Below are 24506 nucleotides of genomic sequence, written 5' to 3'. Positions count from 1 at the left end.
ATGTTGTTAAAATGTATCGTTACACCCCTAACACACACACACACACACACACACACATGCACGCGTACATTAGCGCAACAATTCCTTATTAGCATTATACAATGTTTCATAGACTTAGCTGAGGAGCATACATACTTTGAATAACAATAGGTTAAAGAAATGCAATTTGTTATCTGGCCTAATAGAGGGATGGATACAAGGAACCGACGTAGCAAAGGTGTCCAATATGGCGTGTCAGGGATATAGGACCAATGCTGAGTATTGGCTGACTCCAGCAACGGCCGGGGCAAAAGCTGTTGATGGCTGAGATAAATGGTGGGCTGTGAGCTCTGAACCCATTACTCAGGGAGAAAACAATCTGCATCACATGTCAAGTTATTGGCCAGCAGCAATCTGTTATTGAAGAACAGGGGGGCTTATTGAAGGAGCTATAGGCTAGGGCCTTCCTCCAACTGGCTGCTTTATACCAGACAGTGAGGTAGCATAGTGGAAATGTTAAACCATCAAAGTAACACAATGTCAATCCAAGGTTTTGATGTACTTATATGTCGGACATACTGCACACACACACACGCATGCATGCATGCACGCACACACGCATGCACGCGCGTACACACACAAACATGCACGCACACAAACACACATGTATGTCCGGTCTCAAGTCCACATTTTCTAGGGATGCATCGAAAGGGAAATTCTTGGCCGAAACTTAATACCGAATATAGGAAACAGTTGGCCGAATATGAATAATATTATATATCTTTTTTTTCTACCATTGCTGTCATGGCCGTACCTTAAAGCTACCTGATTATGGCAAAAGACATGATTATGGCAAAACTTTACTTAAATAATAATCACTCTGGGTCCATAAAACATTTATTTAGCTCTTTTGAATGCATAATTGCATACACTATTCGGTGATATATTTTCTGCCTATTCGGGCCGAAATGCATTTTTAGACATTTCCGGCCAAATATTTTCTGCGGCCAAATATTCAGTGCATCACTAGCATTTTCATTCACTCGGTTTGTCTCGGTGTCGGACCAAGACACTCGGGACTCTTCTCCCCCATCGAGTCTACTCGTGTCACGAGTCACTACAATGCAATGGAATCAATAATTGTATTATTCCCGTATAATGAGGAGCTCATTCATATTAACATCGTAAGACAGCTGTCTGGTTCAGTAACGGAGCGCATCTGATGCGCCTGCCTGCTCTCGTGGTTCTGGTGTTTCAGATCGAGATTGTTTTATGTACCTATCAAATAAGAAAACAAAATGTAATACAAATCTGGCCTGGAACTTGACAGTTCCAGGCTTGACTTGACTCGAATTTGGTCTTGACTTGGACTCGCTTTAGGTGGACTCGGATAGATAGATAGATAGATAGATAGATAGATAGATAGATAGATAGCTCTTTATTATCCTTGTAACATGAACAACGGAATTAAAAGTGCCAACTGATCAGTGCATCAAATCACTCAAATATATATGAAGCTAAAAGTCTATGAAAACTAATACAACAAAAACACACAAGCAACTGGTGGGTTACATAATCTCTTATAGAAGGTTCTGAATTGTGCATACAGTACACTATATAGAAACAGTGACTAGTCGATGAAAACACCATTCAAACGTCAATTCAATGAAACTGGTTGTGATTTATTCTGTGGATTATAGGAGATAATAAAATGTTATATTATTGCCATCAATTTAAAAGATAGATAGATAGATCAAATGATTTGATTCAAATCATGAACAAAACGCCTAAGCTTGTTTCCATTGTGGTCCATTAAGACAATTACAGTAACATCCAACCATGAACAGACAAAGACATGAATAATTATGCATACATAATAATATAATATATTGTATTGAATAATTGTTACTCAGAATCTTCAAAGACACACGCACGCAGTCACACACACACACACGCACGCGTGCGGGCGCACACACATAAAGCAGCGTGCATCAATCCATGCACGCACAAAGTAAACAGACCTCAAATGATATATGCACAAAATCTGTGCATATATTAAATGTATTGAGCAACAGCCCCTCCAGTCTTGCGTTGGGGGGTTTACACATGCAGCACAAGCATGTATCTGCTTGAGTCGGGGGCTGGTAGCTAGTATAGGCAGCATGCCCGCCCCGCCCGCCTACATGACATACATGTGAGGTGATGTGCGGAGTGCGGGGGCCACATATTAAACAAAATGAAGGAGAACATAGGGGTCAAAGGTAACTGGTGCTAAGTGGCTGGCACATTGTTAGCATGAGTGACCTTAACCCTTATTAAAAATGCGAGCATCAATAACACATTGATTGAATACACATCCATGCACGGTCCATCCCTAGACCAGCGCTGTCTCTGTGAAAATGCTCTGAGAAGATTCTGAGTAACAATTATTCAATACAATATATTATATATGCATAATTATTTATATTTCTGTTTGTTCATGGGTGGATGTTACTGTAATTGTCTTAATGGACCACAATGGAAATGAGCTTAGGCTTTTTTTGTGATTTGATCTATGTTGGCACTTTCAAATTGATGGCAATAATATAACATTGTATTATCTCCTATAATCCACAGAATAAATCACAACCAGTTTCATTGAATTGAATTTTGAATGGTGTTTTCATCGACTAGTCACTGTTTCTATATAGTGCACTGTATGCACATTTTGGAATCTTCTATAAGAGATTATGTAACCCAGGGGTTCTCAACGTTTTTGGCCGGGGACCCCCGGAAATGCTTTGGCAATGCCTCGGGACCCCCGCCCCGCCCCCTCCCGACCCCCAATATAAATGGACTGCTACAATAACCTTAATAATAGAGACAATACACTATAAATAAATACTGAAACCAGATATAATCATTAGGGAAGGTGTATGCATGTACTATGTGTACTATGTAAACTCTTCATTTCCATTTTCCAGCCATTCAGTTGCAAAAAGAAATATATATATTTTTTTTTGGGACCCCCCAAAATAATTTGGCGACCTCCAGAGGGGTCGCGACCCACGGGTTGAGAACCCCTGATGTAACCTAACAGTTGCTTTATCACAGAGTACAGATAGTATAGGTAATACCTATACTATGACCTATACCTATTAGGTATAGGTCATAAGTGGATGACATTGGGTGCCGGATGTGTCAGACCTTCCTCCGGCTAAAAGAGGCAACATTTGAGTAGCCCAAATACCTCCAGCCATACCTTGGCAGAATGTCCAGCAATGCTAGGTATGCAGCCTGTAAGCTGAGAAAGATATTTGAATTGACTCTGACCTCTCCTTCAATGGTCAAATGACAAGGGTTGTACAATTATACTTCCTCTAGCCGAAACAGCCTAAATTAAGTCTCATCATTTGCAAAACCTTGAAAAGGTCATTCATGCTTATATTTTAAGCCCTGAACTCAGGGCTCAGAAAAAAGGCTATATGATATATCTCCAGTCTCCAACTGGTGCATAATTCAGCTACTAGACTGTTAACTAATTCCAAAATAAATGCCATATTACATCCATCCTTGCTTCTGGTTGCCTGCGAGTTTCAGAACTGAATTCTAGATTTTACCGATGACTTTTAAAGCCTTACAGGGAGGCTCCTAGTCACATTTTATATATGCCGGTTCCATAATATCAGCCCGAGCAAAACCTGAGATCCTCCAATAGGGCCCTCTGGCTGGATGTTTCTAAAACTGGCCTAATTTACTGGGGCGATCTTTATTTTGAAACTGCCTGTGGATCTACGGCATTACTGCTTACTGCTGCTTACTTCTATTATTAGTTGTTTACTGTATACTTTTAGTTACAATTTTGGTCTTTTCATGTATTATTATTATTATTATTATTATGTGCCCTATTTCCACCACATGTTCATATTGAACAAATGCATCATGGAGGCCCCCATGAGTGTACCGTATTGATTACTTCCTCTTCCGTGTCTTACACGGAAGCACAGCGTTGCTATGCATGGGAAGGAGTTGACATGTATCTTACATATTAGCACCATATTAGCACCACATTTTCAAACGTCATCCTCACAATAGAAAGACAACATTCATGTCAAAACAACACCCCCTAACTAACCTTAGATAATATCAACTGATATGATATACTGATATGATATACTATACTATACTGACAATGTCACAATGTCACCTCCTCTGGATATCACAAATCATCGCCACGCTGCACATAATCCTATTCACATTCAAACAAATATCAACAAGAAAGGCGGGAGCAGAGGTTTTTTCATGTATCTCTAAACAAGTGATCATCTTCTTTATAGATTACTTTTTTCAGCATTGTCAGCATTTTCAGCATTATTTCGATGTTGAGATTGAGAGAGAGAGAGAGACAGGACAGGTGGACAGAGAGCATGCAGGCGAATGGCAAACAGCAAACAGTCCTGATGACTTGGAGTAGAACCAGGGAAAACACTCAAGAAGGCATGTTTCACCCATGTGGTGAAAATATGCATCATAACGGTTAGTTTGCCCCGTTTGGGTCGCCCCAACAAGTGCTCATCATTGATCGAATCCTATCCATCTCTTAACCCATTTTGACCTGGGAACGATTGTACAAATGTCTTCTAAATCCTGATATTTTCATGTCAAGGACCCCCAATTAAGATTATATGTAATTGGCCGCCGACCCCCATCTGAAAATATGTTGTTCCAGGGACACCCCAGAAGCAAAGATTTGAGTTAAAAACTTTGGCTCTGAAAGAATATAAATTCAAAGATTTGCGCCACATTTTCAGGATTTTAAAAAAATAGCAGACCCACAAGCTCGTAGCGCGGCACTCGGTGCTGCGCTATGAGCTCGTAGATCTGCTATTTTTCCATAGCTAAAGTATAACAATGCTTAAGAGATGTTCCGAAGCTCCTTGAGCTTTTTAACAAATCTGAAACATCTCAAAACAGGGGTGTGAGTGTTTGTGTCCACTGTAGAAAGGACTGTGTGCTTCAGGAAACAATTAACCGCGCTGACATGCATGTGAAAAAAGAAAGCCTGAGTTATACTTTGTTGCATAATACAGTAGGTGTTTTGTTGCGCCGCCGGAAATCTGCTATCTTCGGTGCACAACACTAGCATGTATGTTTACAACAGGCATAAAACACTAATAAGAAAGCAAGGCAATATATCTATAAATGCACCATGTCTCTGTACGTACAGTATGTGTGTACGGCTGTAATGCACGTAACTCGAGAACCGTTCGCTCCCACCGACTTCAAATTCAACACACGCGTTCCACACCCCCACAGGGAGTGCATTGCCGGGTGTTGAGTCGGTCTGCCCCACGGTTGTCCAGAACCGCCACATAAGGCCTCTGCCCGGGCTCTGGACAGGGCCCCTGTCCAGCATCCATATATGGAGCTGGCCTGTTGTGACATCACAACACTCCATATTTGGGCATGCCTGACACAGAACTCCATAGGAATACAGGGACACAGAGAGACGGAACCAGAAATCTCCATATATGGGCATAAAAGGGACACAGACAGATGGATGGAACGGGTACTCTGACATGGGTACAACGGGCATAGCCGGGTGGGGCATGGATCTCCAACTTCGTTGCTCTACAGCCGGTCTAGTTCTAATAAATGCTAGAAATATTGCTGCCTAAGGAAGGGTTGTGTACTCTAAACCCATTGCCGACTAGTATTTTGATTATTAGCAATGATTGCGTTCGTCTGCCAGCCTAGACCATGTGGTTTTCAATACAACCCTTTTCATATCCCAAGGCCCATTATTTATTCAGCATTTGAGCCACGGACCACCATTTGATGACATTTAGACTTTCAGACCCAAAACGAAATAATATGTCCACATTTCCATGCTGTATTGATGTTGGTACCTTTAGGAAAGATAACAGGCAAAGGTTGATCAAAATAACATTCTCTAATTGTGTAGACTTCTTGTAAATGAAATAACAAAGATGTTTAACAATTTAACTCTTGAGAGCGTAAAATAACCAAATGGACCCATGCGGGTCCATTCGGTTACCTACTAACTCTCCATCATTTCGCTGGGGACCACCTGGAATCCCTTCAAGGACCACTGGTGGTCCCCGGACCACTGGTTGAAAACCACTGGCCTAGACGAGCGTTATGTGTAAATACAGTATGTGTATTTGAAGGCATTCAAACTATATTTTGTTTTGTACAATGTACACTATAGTCTAGTCTCCCTCCTCATCATTTTTGCATTGGATTTTTGCCTCCTTGGGAACGCTAAAACTATAATGTCAAAGTCCATCCACATTTGTGATTTGTAGAGGATATGAAAGTTGCTGCGGGGATTACTTTTCACAGGCCAACCCTTCCTATTCATCCATCATGAATTAAAGTACTATATGACTGCATGTTTGAACTTTGAAGCACCTCAAAATACTAACTAACATTGCACATTGTTACTTGAATATGTTCAAAGACGCCTATTAGAGGATACTGAGAAGGAGTCATCACAGATTCCCTAGCTCTACTTTCTATTTTAAACTCTACTCCCGTTCGCTCATCATTGTGTGTGTGTGTGTGTGTGTGTGTGTGTGTGTGTGTGTGTGTGTGTGTGTGTGTGTGTGTGTGTGTGTGTGTGTGTGTGTGTGTGTGTGTGTGTGTGTGTGTGTGTGTGTGTGTGTGTGTGTGTGTGTGTGTGTGTGTGTGTGTGTGTCAGCCAATACATACATGAGTCATCATGACCATACATGTGTTTGTATCTGTCAAAAGGATGAAACACAAAAAGCTATCTCCATTGTGGTCCTTTGAGTGCAAATGTGTCTGTCTGTCTATCTGCCTGCCTGCCTGTTCTATCTATTTTCAAGCATAGACACCTTATTCATAATTAAATGCGTAGACGGTTTCTCAATTCTGAGTTCCAATGCACAACAATTCTGACGATGACTCACACAGAAAAAAAGATAGAAGCGGAAAAAAGCTCCCACACGCTGATTGCAATGCAACAGCCATCCACATGGACCCTTTCTTTTCAACAGACCTTAACATATTCATTGCATCCATATGTATAGCAGTACATCCCTTAACAGCTCGTTCCTCATTGGACTGTGGGCCTTTAGGTCCTCTGTTATGATTGGATGCTGACAAAATAAAATAAATAAATGAAACGGCTATCCCTCCACCCAGTCCAAAAGAGCCTCTCTCTTTCCAAAGGTCTGCTGGTGCATATTAAACAGATGGGAGCAGTGCAGCAACAACATACATCAACTTCTGCCTCCTGTTCACCACCTCAACTGAAACTAGCTATACCTCTGTAGTCTCGCGTAGCCGGGCAACTATTCCACAATCTCCGGATGCTATATAGAGTCTGGAACTACACCTCCCGAAATCCAAGTAATCCGTTTGTCATTTCCGTTCACAAAAATATATATTTAAAATATCTTTAGAGCCTATTTTTTTTTATTTCCATTTCTGCTAAGCAGAAAGCTGTAATATATGCTTAGATGATTTCTATTTATATTAAGATGAATTTGCGCGACTGTAAAGACGAAACGGAAGTGAGGAGGAGGCTTCACTTCCGCTTTATAGTTTACTCATGATCAGAGCTTCCGTGCTCCGGTCCAGACTGTATATGACCAAGCACTTGAAAATTGCGAGAGGCAACAGTCTGACCACACAAGACTAATACCTCTGTGACACAGAGACGTGTCATACAGTGAAACTATAGCTACACCTCTGTGACACAGAGACGTGTCATACAGTGAAACTATAGCTACACCTCTGTGACACAGAGACGTGTCATACAGTGAAACTATAGCTACACCTCTGTGACACATGGACACGCCATACAGTGAAACTATAGCTACACCTCTGTGACACATGGACACGCCATACAGTGAAACTATAGCTACACATCTGTGACACATGGACATGTCATACAGTGAAACTATAGCTACACCTCTGTGACACAGAGACGTGTCATACAGTGAAACTATAGCTACACCTCTGTGACACAGAGACGTGTCATACAGTGAAACTATAGCTACACCTCTGTGACACATGGACACGCCATACAGTGAAACTATAGCTACACCTCTGTGACACAGGGACACGTCATGCAGTGAAACTATAGCTACACCTCTGTGACACAGGGACACGTCATGCAGTGAAACTATAGCTACACCTCTGTGACACAGGGACACGTCATGCAGTGAAACTATAGCTACACCTCTGTGACACAGGGACACGTCATGCAGTGAGACTATCAAACTATAGCTATAGCTACACCTCTGTGACACAGGGACACGTCATGCAGTGAAACTATAGCTACACCTCTGTGACACAGGGACACGTCATGCAGTGAAACTATAGCTATAGCTACACCTCTGTGACACAGGGACACGTCATGCAGTGAAACTATAGCTATAGCTACACCTCTGTGACACAGAGACACGTCATGCAGTGAAACTATAGCTACACCTCTGTGACACAGGGACACGTCATGCAGTGAAACTATAGCTACACCTCTGTGACACAGGGACACGTCATGCAGTGAAACTATAGCTATAGCTACACCTCTGTGACACAGGGACACGTCATGCAGTGAAACTATAGCTACACCTCTGTGACACAGGGACACGTCATGCAGTGAAACTATAGCTACACCTCTGTGACACAGGGACACGTCATGCAGTGCACACTGCACATGACACACCAGTTGAGCCATGCAAGGTGACGGTCGGTGGGCGTGGGGGGGGGGGGGGGGGGATTGGGGGTGGTAGTGGGGGGCTTGTCACGGTGATGAAGACAAATGATGAGGCTGCATTGCTGTAAATGAGTGAGTCAGCCCTCCCCCTCCGACAGTCACGGGGCCTACTTGAGGCAGACGGAGAGATGGATGGAGAGGAGAATTAAGTCTTTTTTGGGGGGGGGATTCAACGCACATGAGAACAGGAACTCTCCATGGTGCTGAATTCCCAATGGCTGCTTGCTTTCTAAGGGGCCTCACAAGCCATCTCTCATCTAAATCACACGAGATTAAAAGACAAACAATAAGAACCCCACTGTGAACAAACAATCTGTATCATCCTTACAGCAATTCACATTCTTTATACGTGAACAAAGTCAAGGAATACATCTGTTGTTTGTGCCTTTACAGTAGGTGGTGGTATATTGTATTATATGCCTAAACTAAAACCTCAGGGGCTGTTGGTTTCTGTGTTCCATCATGTTACACAGCCTATCCAAAGTCAGCTATATTTGGCATTCTGATCACAGATCCACTACAGAGGCTCTCCGCCGTGCAATTCTTTTGCAGCCCAAGTCCAAAGAGTTTCTAATTAAAATACTTTCAATATCCCCCAAACAGCATGAACTGGTTTGAAATATTCCCCAGTGTGTGCACGCATGCGCACGCGCGCACACACACACACACACACACACACACACACACACACACACACAGTCACACAGTCAAACTGCGAACACAACACTCACATACACAACACAACACAACACACGTGCACACACCCACACAAGGCCCCACAGCGCTAAATGCAGAGAGAGTGAATCCAGCTTAGCAGTTGGATATTGTCTGTTGGTGGGTATATCTTTAATCTTTTCTCACATGCCTTTGAATGATTTGTATGCATTATTCATCCTTCAAACCTGTCAAGTTTTGTGGTTTAATGCTGTGCCGGTCAGCTCAATATTATAGATACACCATGTGATCAATTATTTTCTTACACTGCAATGTGCATTGCAGATGACTTATCTAGAAGTGGAATCTGATTTACACAGTGGCACACAGTACATCCAGGTACTCTAATTAGTCAGCCTTGATGTTCACAACACACACATCATCACATCACACCAAGGAAATGACCAGACCAGCCCCTCTGGTCAAAAGAACTCGGTCACCAACCTGTTTCAACATGTTTAGTTTTTTTAGAGCCTGTAGAAAACTTTGAGTATAATGGAGTCTCTCGATCTGTCAAGCTTCTTGTCAGTTGATTTTACATCTCAAAAACACCGAAGCAGACAAGCAGTGCAGGGCTTGAAGTTCGTTTTGCTGCTTTTTATTTTTTATTTCACAGCATATACAGCCTATATATATAATCGAGGCGAAAGCTTGGGCTTAACGATAAAAGGGCTCTTTTACTTCCAGATGAATCACCGCACGGACAAGATGTAGCCTCCATTCGAATTAGATTCCTTTCAGCTCGACATGAAAAGATTATGCAACAGGTTTTGCTGGTTCGGAGGAAGCTCTGCGGCTAATGGACCTCATTGCAACACATATGGTATAGTACCGACGGGAGAATGATGTCACGACGAGTCCGTGAATAAGGGTCCTTTTCTCGGGCACTGCGGAGGAGTCTAGGCGGGTGTGGTGACTGCATTAGTAAAGCGCACGATCCCCGCGCAAAACACACGAACAAAACCCATGCACACAGCCCTATAAAACATCACTCTCTGTGCAGACTATAGTCCTTTCTGTTAATGGCTTACCGCCACCATCTTCATCATCATCGGCTTCTATAGTTGCTGTAGCCAGTAGCCTACGTGCCCTGAAGTTCAAATCATTAATCTGTTGCCACGTTCCATTTACTAAATTGCCGATCTCGCTTTTGGTTTCGCTCTGACAGCCACAAGGTGCCCACAATGACGGCGCGCTCCTGTCGAGCGCAGCGAAAAGCGTCTCTCTCTTCTCTCACCAAGAAACAGGTTGGTTATTGAATAGCCTACATTCTGATCTGCCACTATGTCTGTCCTCCTGCACAATGACAATCTGACATCTGCGCTCCATCTCTCAACAACACCTTGGTATTCTGTGCACACCCCACTTTGTACCACCACCAGTGCATCATGTCGTTTTTTTCCCCTTCTTCTTTTCCTATATGCTGCTTTCCTCGGTAAACCCACTCTTCCCTATATATGCGGGGTTTTTCCGAGCCATGCAGCGTGTGTCTGTCTGTATAATGCACATGAATATACAACGGAATTGAAACGAAAGGCTTCATGAAATATGCAGGTATATAAAAGGCAAAACTCGGAAAGCAATATAGCCTTAATACGCTTACCGACATCTCAAGCACAACACTTTCATGCTCTCTACCATGAAGAACTGACCTCCCAGTCTAACGAATCCCAGTCTTCGGTAAACATCCGGAGGATTTCTGTTCATCCAAAAAGCCTATGCGAGGCGCAGCAAAGCGGCTCTCTCTCTCTCTACGGAACGACTGGGCGACGAGATGCCATTGCGCTTTTGGTATTATCCTCATGTGAAATCAATTTTAATAGGAGACGTCGTCGGGAGAAGGTGTTCGGCTGGGCTGGTAGGCTACGCGCGGCGGTACGACGTCGAGAGAGCAACTTGACTTGAGCGAGATAGATTAACGATGCTACGCTTTAGCAATCGAACATTTTTCTTTTTTTGGTCGGCAAGGTTGCACCCAATTAGTACAGCACTTGCGCTCGCAGGCGAATAGCTCCTACTGACAAGGCGCTCCTTCTATCGAGCATCGTTTTCGATTTCGGCTGCTCTGTGTGTGTGTCAGTGTGTGTGTGTGTGTGTGTGTGCAGCTTTTCAGACATGTGTACGCGGCGACACACTGAAAACACGCGCAACTTCTCCTTTCCAAAATAATGCTCTGGGCTGGAGGGGGGGGGGGGGGATAACACCCTCCGAAGCCAATAAATCCCATGGCGCATTAGCCCAATCCTTTTTCCTCAGCCGAGGAACAATAAAGAGAGCTTTTAAAGGTCCCCCCGCATGGAAGTGCTTGGAAAAGCACGTGACCCCCCCCCCCCCTCTATATATATTCCTTTGTGAAAAGGATGCATTTGATCCATAATGGGGCATGTGAGCAACGCTATAGGGCACACTTGTCGGACTCGGACATAATATATGAGTCCACTGGAAGCAGATCAGGTGGAGAATGATGAATGACGCCGACACACACAGCAGCAGCCATGCCATGCCCAGCCAGCCACAGCCCCCTTTTTACTCACCATGAGCACAGCAAAGTTATTGTGATGAGTGCAATGAATGGTGGTCGTGTTGCCCGCGGAGCCCGTGATGTGGCAGCCCTCTGCCCGCCAGCCGCCGTGCCCATCGAGCAGGTCGAAATCCCAGTAGGCTGCGGTGGGATCGACACCCAGCGCGAAGTGCCTGAGAGCGATGCTTACGGAGTGCACCGCGCTCCCGAGGCTGCACCCATCTGCGATGCAGAAGGATGGATGGATGGATGGAAGGGAAGGAACGAATGGAAAAGCAACACATTAAATTAAAAAGGGAAACCAAGTGGAACCGTCTGCTTGCTTATTAAGTGCTACATCAAAAAAGACGCGTGCTTGGGCATGGGCATACGCACGCGCGCGCGCACACACACACACACACACACACACACACACACACACACACACACACACACACACACACACACACACACACTCTTTATTCAGGCATTGCGCCAGTGTCAGGTTATTAATGCCAGGCAATATTTTCAATTAGGCTATACTGGAAAAAAGAAAATGACCCTCCTCCTCCTCCCCCTCCCCAATATAACATCATTAAAATGCAAAAAAGTTGCCAATTTATTTCTATAGGCTGCGCATCTGCGAATTATGTGTGACATTTTCTTCTCCCAGTAAACATGACATGTGAGAGTTTCACTCTAATGGACTACATGGAATAAGGTGTAGCCTATAGACCTATATATAAACTGATATAATCATGTGCGTGTATATACTGTATAGGCTACAGTACACAAGCATGCAAGTCGGGTCAGTAGTAAAGCGTTGACATCATCACAGCATGCAGGATAAAAATGGAATTTCCTCTTACCTAATTTGGTGAAAGCAACTGGTGTCGAAACGCTCCTACGTTTCCCGTCATCCGCAAGGTTGGACGAATTCCCCGTGCAGGGAAAGAGTTTCCCATTGCGAAAGACAATGAACTGCAGCTTGCAAGTGGAGTTATCAACAGATTGCAACGCAGCGGCGGCAGGCGATATAGGCGTACTTCCACCAGCAGCCAGCGGTAAATGGATCGAGGCGACTGAGTTCTGCGGATGGAACAACAAAACAAAAATTGGAAAATTAAATAATGTCACTCAGTCACAGCCAGAGATGCGCAGGATAAAATGGAGAGAAAACTAAAAAAAAACTAAAAAAAACACACCAACAGAGAAGAAGAGACTTAAATGCTTAAATTGTGCCCCATGACTGCAGGCGACCAAAGCATACAAGTGACCATGCAGGCGGGGAAAGAAGGGAATCGCGCGGTAGCTATACGTCCTGTGCGCGCCTGTTCGGTCAGGGAGGGCTCCCTGCCGCAGAGGTGGAAATGGTTCTTACCATTTTCAGCTGGAGGGCACATCAACACTGCTGCAGCTTGATTTAAAGAGACAACCGGGTCTGACTTTATATATCCCCCTTTTCACCGCGCAGAAACACTAAACAGAGCGCCCCATAAATAAAAAGCATTTTAAGCAAGCTTTAGACACTATAGCCTACACTGTTAAATTTAACCAGGATTTCACAATACTTTACATTATTATTTCACAATAACATACTGTGTTCAGAATGTTACTGTGAAATCACACCATCCTCTGTGATATCACAACAAATTACTGTACTGTAACTTGTTACCAGGATTTCACAACACTTTACAATAATCTCACAATAAAATACTGTATTCAGTAATGTTACTGTGAAATCACACCAGCCTCTGTGATATCACAACAAATTACTGTACTGTAACTTGTTACCAGGATTTCACAACACTTTACAATAATCTCACAATAAAATACTACAGGTATTCAGAATGTTACTGTGATATCACAACAAATTACTGTACTGTAATTTGTTACCAGGATTTCACAACACTTTACAATAATCTCACAATAAAATACTGTATTCAGTAATGTTACTGTGAAATCACACCAGCCTCTGTGATATCACAATAAATTACTTTAAAGTGTTGCATTGTGGGATTGGGCGCAAAATGACATCCATTTTAAGAGGGAAAAGCAGTGAAGTGACTGTGAAGATGAAGTTATGAAGTTCATAACTTTGCTCTGATACGGTAAGTCACCCTCTTTGTTCCCTCCACCTTACTGATAACTAGTTGTGCTGTCGTGACTCATTTAGTCTTTCTCCAGCAAATGATGTGTGCTGCTGCTACACAGTGCACACATGCTAATTGCTAACTGCATAGCAACAGAGTGCAGAGCATGTAAGGAGGTGCCTTGTTGACCACATCAACAATATAAACTCATGTAACATTGTGTGTCTAGATTGACCTGTTTTTTTCCTTTTTGGCACTTATTTGACCAATGTTAGCTATATCCTATAGGCCTACACAGAGGCTACATAGAGGCTAGCAGTTTATTGGCATGGCAAATTGGCAATGCAAACGTTTTTAATGTCTGGTGTTCTGGTGAGTTGTTGATCACAGAGGATTGTTAATTAGATCAACCTGGGATTTTGTAATATGCTAAGTTGTGTGCTTGTGTGCTCTGTGCTGTGGGTAACAGTGTCCATGCTAGACAAATATAATAATCAAATCTACAATAATCTACAAGCCATTTTCACATAGCTGATTTTGATGCTAAACATGTTTTTTGGGAACCACCCTGACAACACTGAGCTTGTAGATCGGCTATTTAGAATGGCTTGTTGATTTTTATTAACACATTTTTCATTCATAGCTATTAAAATGGCTAACTAGGCTACATTTCATAATTGTGTGTGTGTGTGTGTGTGTGTGTGTGTGTGTGTGTGTGTGTGTGTGTGTGTGTGTGTGTGTGTGTGTGTGTGTGTGTGTGTGTGTGTGTGTGTGTGTGTGTGTGTGTGTGTGTGTGTGTATAAAATACTACAGGTATTCAGAATGTTACTGTGAAATCACACCATCCTCTGCGATATCACAACATATTACTGTACTGTAACTTGTTACCAGGATTTCACAACACTTTACAATAATCTCACAATAAAATACTGTATTCAGTAATGTTACTGTGAAATCACACCAGCCTCTGTGATATCACAATAAATTACTTTAAAGTGCTGCATTGTGGGATTGGGCGCAAAATTACATCCATTTTGAGAGGGAAAAGCAGTGAAGTGACTGTGAAGATGAAGTTATGAAGTTATGAAGTCATGTGAAGTTCATAAATTTGTATTAACACATTTTTCAAACAAATTGACTCCGGAGGAGATTTTACTTGGGTCGCAAAAAATAATGTTCATTGTAAGTAGGCTAAATAACACATCATGGGCTAAATCAAATTTGGCATAGAATAATACAAAGTAGATCTAATGTGATTGACAAATTGATTGAGGTTTGAGGTTTTAGAGGTCCTGGAGAAAGTTTGGTATCAGCGAGCTCTCTTGGACATTGTCACTGAGGTGGTTCAACCTAGCTGCAATTTGCAACACTAGATTTATTTTTATTTGTTTTAAATGGTATGAATCTAGATTTGCAATACCCTCCAATGACTGCCCATTGATCCAAATTGAATTTCCGGTCTGCTTAAACTCACCAACATGGCAGTTGTCGGGAAAGCTTGAGTGATCAATCTGCAAAGCGTTTGTTTCATAAAGATCAAGAAATTCGGTGCAGGTGAATATATTATATTTTTTGAAGGGTTGGAGTTTGTAAGCTCTCGTCGAAGGCATTGAACGGCCCTGCGTACCACCTGTTTCGAATTTGCACATAATGCAGGAAGAAGCAGCACAACCCCTTAATAAAAACGAGTGCTTCCAAACTCCAACACTTAGAAAGAAATATCACGGCACAGAATTTCTTAGCAGAAAGTAGCTCATAACAGGTTCTATGGTGGATTTTTATGAAACACTCACTTTGCAGATAGAAAGAGGATAATTCAAGCTTGCCCTACAGCTGCAATGTTTGTGAGTTTAACGTTGTTTAATACAAGCAGAATGGAAATTCGATTTGGATCAATTGGCTATCATTGGATGGTATTGCAACTCCAGATTAATAGATTAATCCCCTTATAAATGCATCTAGTGCAAATTGCGGCTAGGTACAACCAGCAGCTCTCTTAACAGTTTTCTTTTTCACTGTAGGAAGCACCACGGCTTGCTCGGACGACTCTCCAACCGCTGACGAATTGACAACGGCGACACCACTCCCTTCATCCCTCACTTCCATCTCTTCAATGACTGTGTATGTTTCCTCCGTGTGTATTTCAAGGTTTCTAGCTTACAATAGGAACCAAATACTTCTGGGTTGATGGCTAAAAACAGTACGTGGGAAGTCAGAAATTAATGAGAGTAGAGCAAACGCATTATTGATTTTGTTATTTCCATGGGATTTTCTGACTAAGCAATGCATTAAAAATACCCACCCTATCCTTTAAGATTATTACAGATTTTGTGACATACTATGTTGTTGTTTTCTTTCTATATGTTTTTGTTGGGGGGAATACTGTGTGCTGTAGTAATTGATTCATGTTTGACATTCTCCGTTCTTTCAGATAATGAATCAAGACATAAAGGAGGCAGTTTCTGTTGAAACCCTGGCTTCCCTGCTGGAAGGGTTTGAAGAGCTTGGTGTGGACCAATCCAGTATCGAAAATTGCTGGTATTTTTATCTTCATCTGAGCATTAGTGGGTGGCGATGGAAAGTTGGTCTATAATAGCAGAATGGTACAAGTTACACCATTTAATAATTTTGCTTGACAAACTGAATTTTTTTTTCTCCAGCAAGTATACTTCATCTACCTCTTCCCCTCTCTATCTAGTATTCATCATTTGTTGCATCTGCTTACGTGTAGGACTGTTGCTGTCGCCTCTCCAACCCTCACAAGTAAGTGTAAGGTTTAAGTTTAAACCTGTGGCTGCACTAGACTATAGTTCACGTTTACACTAAATCACATTCATTCACATGTTGACAATGTTCCCTATGATTCCAGTGGACTGTCTTTTACGCACTATGTTGAATCTATACTACCATAGATATACAGTATGTTACAGTTATGTCTTAATTTACAGGCATGTGCCACAGCTGCTGATGTGCAGAGGACAGAGAAATTACTGAGCACCCACTGCTTGATCCTGCTTGATTGTCCAAGGTAGGCCTACTGTTGATCTGGATTTTATCACAGTATCAACTCACATGTTGCTGATCATTTAAATTCTGCTCTTGTTCATTTAGCATTTCACGTCTTTACAATATCACATAATGGGTACCCATTGTGTACCCACTGTTTAGGTGATATGATGCAGCCTAGGGCCTGGATGCTGTCTATTGAAGAACAAGTGGTGATGGGACCACACAATGGGATCATCAATGGGATATCTGCGGTTTTTGCGAGCTGCTACAACTTCCATCTGCAGTATCCTGAGGATGGCACGTGCACTCTGGAGTTTTCCAAAGGTATTGTAACACTGAAATTAACATTGTACTGGATTGCTTGCAACATTGATACTTGTATACTTGTATCAATGTTGCTTAGATTTCAGTACTACTTTCTTTCTGTGGTGTAGGGTTTACACCACTGCATGTGCCTTGTATAAATGATGCAATATATAAAACTATGTAAAACTAAAAGTTGTTGTCTTGCCTTATTGTTTACAGGTGCTTCTTGGGCATTAACCCTGAGAGAGGCTCCAAATCGAAGAAGCGTGGAGTATCAACCCATTCAACCCATACGTGAGCATGTGAAAACTTGTGGACTTTGAATGGTTGATAATGATGGTATTCAGGACCCCGATATGAGACGCACTCATACCATTTTGAGAAAACCTGTGGACTTTGAATGGATGTTGATGCCCTACTCTCGTTTGTCTAACTCCACCAGCCATTCTTATCTGGATATGTAAAATTGCCTATGATTTGTGTGTGCATGTGTGCGCGTACATGCATGTGTGTGCGCGTGTGTGTGTCACTATTACTAATGGTGGTAAAGTGTTTTTGTTAGTTTTTTTACTCCATTTAAAGAAACAGTTCAGCCAAAACTCTAAATGTAGTATCTACTTAACACCATGCTGAATTGCTGATTCAAGGTCAGGTGATTTATAGTCCACAAAAACTGCTGGAATTTCACAGGAAAACTGTGTTGCAGCCTCCTCCTAAATTACTGAAGTCAATGACGACCAGTTTTCATACTGCAGTAGGGCCTATGCTGGTCTGGTGTAATCCAAACTCCAGGAGTGTTTGTAGACACTCGTGTGAAGTGAGTGGTGCAACTCCGTGTGGGGGTTCCCGGGGGGGGGGGGGTTCCTGCCCTGGGGGCCGGGCCGGTTCCGGGCGTGCCGCCCCGAGAAATGACAGAGTTACCGTGTGGCGGTCCCTCTACTGTACCCTCTACTGTACTGTACTACCCACCCACACACAGCTCCGTAAGGGAGTGGTTGCACCACTCAAAAATCTCCACTGAGTATAGCAGGGCTTTATGTGAGACTGATGTGGTTGTTCTTTGTCCATTTGAAATGTTGCACGTTGCACTTTCATTGTTAATAAAAAGTTTAAATTAATAAAGTTTTGTTTTTCTTTTATCAGATCCGCAAAGCATGTTTGTGTATGTATGGTAAAATCACAGTTAAAAATTTAATTTTACAATACTTTACTGTATTAGATATAATGTCAATTTACAGTAAATTACATTACTTTCACAGTAATGGTAATAATATATACAGTAAATAACTGTACTACATACTGGTAAATCACAGTAAATGACATTACTTTCACAGTAATGGTAATAATATATACAGTAAATAACCGTACTACATACTGGTAAATCACAGTAAATGACATTACTTTCACAGTAATGGTAATAATATATACAGTAAATAACTGTACTACATACTGGTAAATCACAGTAAATGACATTACTTTCACAGTAATGGTAATAATATATACAGTAATCAACTGTACTACATACTGGTAAATCACAGTAAATTACATTACTTTCACAGTAATGGTAAGAATATATACAGTAAATAACTGTACTACATACTGGTAAATCACAGTAAATTACAGTAATTTCACAGATGTGAAATTACAGTAATTTACTGTGAGATAATTACTGTGAAACTTACTGTGAAAGTACGGCAATTATTAGCCAGTAATTTACTGTGACTTCACAGCAAATTATTTAACAGTGTACGGTTTCTCGGCGGCGAAGAAGAGGGAGCATTGTATAAGCGTTGTGCAGAACCAATGTACCGATGGGATTAATTGAGTTTTCGGACTCTAGGCGAGTGACATTTAACCCTGCCTGCTGCATGCCCAGAGAAGTTTCAAGCTAATCACAAAAGAGCTCCTACAAGTGCCACCACCGTCAGCAACAAAACATAAAGTTGCATAAGTGTAGGCTACTATGTCCCACAGATTTATATTAATTCAGAATTTTAAATGTGCAAAAAAAGGTTAAAAAAAAGTATTCCACACAGATATAACATAACACAGTTTCTGTAGCCTGCTTTAAAATGCAGGCAAAAATAATAATGTAGCCTATATTCCCATAGGTGACTATTCTTCACTGGTGAAGAATTGAGTTGATGAGGGATGTTAGAGACCCAAGCATTATGCTGTCCGAAAGCTGTTATGCTGTCTTTGTTTCCAAATGAATTCTGTTCTGTTCAGCCTTCAGTCCGGCCACCCTCCTATAGGCTGGGGAGATCAGCACTTGCTACAGATGAATAGATGCCCATAAAGTGCCCTTACAGTTAATGGGTATAGCTGCTTAGTCAGACAACCGCTGCAATCAATATTGGGGAGAAAGATGGCCACATTTCTTAATCAAGTTAAACAAGTCCTGTCCTTTCTATAGCTCCCCGTGCCAGCTACAGTGTGAGGGTGTTGCTTTGATGTGGCACTGGCACTCCTGGCACTGCCTGGTGCACTTCGGTCATTGTGACACCCAGGTGCTGCTAGAGAGTCTGAAGGCTAATTATACTTAAAGGACAACTTTAGTTTTTTTTCAACCAAGGTTCATGTTTTAGGTCAGGGTTCCCCAATTAATCTTCCTCAAGGGCCATATTTTGACTAGGGCAAGACCCCATTTGAAAAGGATGCCCAGTTTGGCATGCATATACTGACCCCCATTTAATGCCATTTATATCTGGGACCCCTTGTGGCGCTCCGCAGGCAGCAAATAGCCTGCGGGCCACCTATTGGGGAACCCTGTTTTAGGTTGTTATTAGAGAAAGTAAAATATGCTTTCTTTCGTTTTAGGGATTTTAGCTGTTTTTGACAGGGGGCGGGGGCATTCGAACATGGGGCTAAATATGTATTTTTTTTATAGAAGCCGCACCCACACCTGTTGTTGTATGATAAAGGGGGAGGGGTTAGGAGAGGGGATGATAGTGATGTCACTATATCACAGTTTGTTTCACTGGCACGTTTGACTGTCAAGTCAGCCTCCAGGAAGAAACCCTAAATACAAAGGGAAGACATCATTGCACATAACAACCACACCAAGGGGTCTAATGAAGTAATGTCATTACAAATATTTATTAAGGTTCCTTACACCATAGTGGACATGACGTTTCGAGCCTCACAGCTCTTCGGCGTCACTAGGGGCGGCGGCCAACCATTAAAAAGAAATTAATCCACAATACTATGTCATTTGTAATTTTGACCGATTTCTATCATATAGCCTAGCGCAACTGTCATTCAACTTTGACCCCTCTGTCACATGGAACTATTTTGTGTCCAGTATCACTATGCCAGCAGCAGCACAAAGCCATAGTTCCATGTGACAGAGGGGTCAAAGTTGAACTAAAGTTGCTCTATATGGTAGAAATAGGTCAACAATAGAAACTACGCTAGCTTTGTGGATTACCGGTAATTTATTTTTAATGAGTGCCCCCCCAGTGCCCCCCACCAAAATAATGACCAGAACTATTTAATATTCACCAAGACCAGAACTCCAACCACGGGACTCAGTCAATCAATCTGAACTAACCCTTTAACGTATGTTGTTTTTGACTGTGTGTAAATTGTTTTTGTGCTATCTGGCCTCTTGAATATCTCCCAATGCTCAATGACACGTACACAGCATGCTTAAGCACGATCCCCTTCAGTTTTATGAGTGTCGTGTGTGGAGGTGCTACTGCCCCTTTTACAGCCTGAGCTTTGTTAGCTATTAGTTTCTGCATTGACTCACACTTGAAAGGCTATCGATTTTCATCCTGCAGTGTGTGACTGAATGTGTAATGTGTGCAGGCGGAGACCGAGAATGTAGGAGCAAAAAGGGGGGGAATGAAAGAGAGAGAGAGAGACTGATAGACTGATGGAACTGATAGAGGTAGGGAGGGAGGTTTAGAAGGAAGGGGGTGGCTGGGGGGGGGTAGGGGCTTGTAGTATACTGAGAGAATCCCTGACTTGAAATTTATATTGCATCATTTTATTCCGTCAACCGCTTAAGCTAGCAGTCTGTTTCCCAGAAGTCATATATAGGATAGAGTCATCAGGGATCACGACGATACAGTCAAATTTGAGCCCCATGGGTGTCAACACATACTGCAAACAGACGGGTGAAATGTAACCCTATTCGAGGATCCTGTGGGGCGTATAGAAGATGCAAAGTGACCAGCAATCCAGCAACTAAGAGATTATTTCAAAGTGTGCAAAAATCCTATCTCATTCATACACTTTCTCCCCATCTCATTCTACATCTTTTATCCACTTTTATGCGGCGTATCAAAAGGATTTACAGCCCAGAGGGCATGCTGTAAGCCACAAGGTCGCAAGACTCACATTCGAAGCAACCGTTTACATCCCTCCTGCGCAACCTAGAAAGCTGCATTTCCTCCACCCCAAAGCCACTGGGGACCTCACACTTCAGAGTTGATTTAGCTGGACGTGCCTGAGCTGTCAACAACACCCTAACCCCCCCCCACACACACACACACACACGGCCCACACACACACAGTACACAATATCCACCCCAAAGGCCTGTGCCCTTATGTCGACTAGTATTCTGTTGTCTTAGTAACCATAATCACACTCTCTCTCTCTCTCTCTCTCTCTCTCTCTCTCTCTCTCTCTCTCTCATGTATAGTGTTATAGGAATCATTCTCCTTTTCTTACAGAGGGCATCAGCTTGAATGCCAGCAGTCACCTCTCATTTCTGATTCCCATGAGCGAAGATGTTCCATAAAACTTTGCTCTCTGCCACCTGTGTCCTCTACCCTCTATCTCTTTTGTGTCCTCTATCCTCCTCTCCTCTGCCTCCTCCTTATTGGTGCACAGACACCTCTGCCCACCCCATAGGAGCCCAGAGCTATAGCAAGACTGCCGTCTCAAAACAGCCCGCAGGCTTTGACCCACTGGCAAAATCCCAGTATACCCATAACCACAACAAACGTTGTTCTTTTACTTCAGGAGGGATAATGGTTGAAACTGTGAGTGACAGTAAATAGAAGGGTTTAAAAAGTAAGAGGCCAGACAAATGTTTATTTCACTGCCTGACTGCAAATTACATTAAGTATGCCACGACTCTGTTTGCCTGTATGTCCCCCCCACTGCCTCCGACTCTTTCTTTTCGACACGGGAGGCATCTTCATGAAATTAGCTATGAATGAAATGAATTCGCCTCAAAGTGCATTTCACTAAGCCTGGCCCTGCATGGCAGAAACTAACTGCTGACGGGTATGGATGGGGATTTGCATAATTCTTTTGTAATCACTTACATTGCTGTCACTCCTTAAAATGGTCAAAGGCAAAGTGACCATGGGAAATATATACACCTCTGTGTTGTTTCCCAGAGTAAACTAACAGGTGAGTATGTATTTTTTTGTTTTCATGGACCAGGGCATGTTTGATTCTCTCTCTCTCTCTCTCTCTCTCTCTCTCTCTCTCTCTCTCTCTTTGTTTGCTGTCATGCACTGAATTCTACTGAATCAATGTACTTAACAATGACCTCTTCACACCTCTGCCGGGCCCGGTAGTGCTTTCCAGCAGGTTTTCATTTACTGGTGTTATACACTATGCAGAAAAACAGAAAGAAAAGATAGTTCCACAAAAGTGATTGCCACGGATGCCCTGCTTAAAAAGGACTTTATTTTTTCTTTATTGAACAGTATTATTTTGTAGTGTTGTTGTTATTATCAAAACAAAAAAACAGGCCTCTATGGTTGCCATGCCAACAAGCATCTTGTTTTCCCCTAGACTGGTTGTCAGTTTTTGTGTGTGGGGATTTTGTGGGTGGATTTCAGGGAGGAAATAACGCAGGCGCTTCAGAGAGAGACACAGCTCTGGATCAGCTGTCTCCTCTCCTCACTGTAGCTCTCAGACTGAAGCTGTCACACAGATGTGGCATGTGACATCCGTGAAAACGCAACAGATGGAACAAAATGGCATTTAATTAAAAGTGCAATCTTCATTAATGAATGCATTGTTTGAAATTTGTGCAGGGGCATTCTCGATACGCATGCTGTGTGGGCTGTCGATTAGGAGCCCAAAGCAGGCATGTCTTTGAGACTGAACGTGATCTAGTCTTGGAGGCATCACGAAAAGGGATCTTTCCCTGAATCAGCCTTTATATTATAATATAAGCCATCTAAGAAGTTGCAGGGTTATGAGTTATTTCTCTGTGCAGTCTATTTACAGACAGACACATATTTCTGTGTATGTGGCTAACCATGATAACCATGAACATATATACATCGACAGTTTAAAAACATGGTTTCAATCAAAATATTAAAGTTCGAGCTGACTGCGTAACCTAAGTACAGCATGTTTTTGATGCACCTCTATAATCTGTGTTTCAACTCATGAATGACATATATATTGATTGAATATAAAATGAGGAATATATTTATTATGGTTTGGCGATGAATTGGATCAATCTGCTTTTTAGGTACTCCGATCAAGCGCATCAGAACAGCAGATCCAAAACGACAGGTGGTAGCTGGGGTGGAGGAGGGTGAGCAGCAAAAGTTTAAGCAGACAGCAGCGCAGCAGTATCAGTGTGCAGCAGCAAGGAAGCAGGATGAGTAGTGCAAACGTCCAGTTTAAATAGCCGGTATGAAGATGGAATGAGTGTGTGATTGGATGAAGTGAATCATGTGAATGAGAATGTGATGCTGAGGCGGCCCAATGAACAGCCGGCAGCAACTGCACAGAGTTTCCTGACTGAACTTGCTTTTCGCATGTCTGTGACAGGCACGACGCTCATTAGTTTGAACCATAGATATTATAAAAAAAAATCACACCTGTGTGAACTGAGTGGTGTAAGATCAGCTGTGGTCTGACGTAATGTCTGACGTAATGAAATCACACCCGTGTGAACTGGGTGACCATAGCAACCATGCTCATTTCTTGGTACGAACAGACAGACAGACAAACAGACACGTAAACTAATAAAAATCACACCCGTGTGAACTGAGTGGTGTAAGGTCTTATATAGACTGATCAGCTGTGGTCTGACGTAATGTCTGACGTAATTAAATCACACCCGTGTGAACTGGGTGACCATAGCAACCATGCTCATTTTTTGGTACGAACAGACAGACAGACACGTAAACTAACAAAGCCAGTTGTAGGAGTGGTTTACACCACTCA

General features: G+C 42.4%; 1 protein-coding gene across 1 annotated transcript in view; it reads right to left on the bottom strand.

The window, feature by feature from the left end:
* Positions 1 to 24506, bottom strand: part of adgra1b (adhesion G protein-coupled receptor A1b) — a 244545-nt gene that overhangs the window by 66513 nt on the left and 153526 nt on the right. Inside the window, exons 13-14 of the mRNA XM_079513357.1 lie at positions 12812 to 13031; positions 11977 to 12185 (exon numbers count right to left, since the gene is read on the bottom strand). Coding sequence (XP_079369483.1) covers positions 11977 to 12185; positions 12812 to 13031 — 429 coding nt within the window. The remainder of the gene's footprint in view (positions 1 to 11976; positions 12186 to 12811; positions 13032 to 24506) is intronic.

The sequence above is a fragment of the Electrona antarctica genome (assembly GCF_951216825.1).
Source record: "Electrona antarctica genome assembly, chromosome: 10".
In the NCBI taxonomy this organism is placed as follows: Eukaryota; Metazoa; Chordata; class Actinopteri; order Myctophiformes; family Myctophidae; genus Electrona; species Electrona antarctica.
This window is presented reverse-complemented; position numbering and strand designations above follow the sequence as displayed.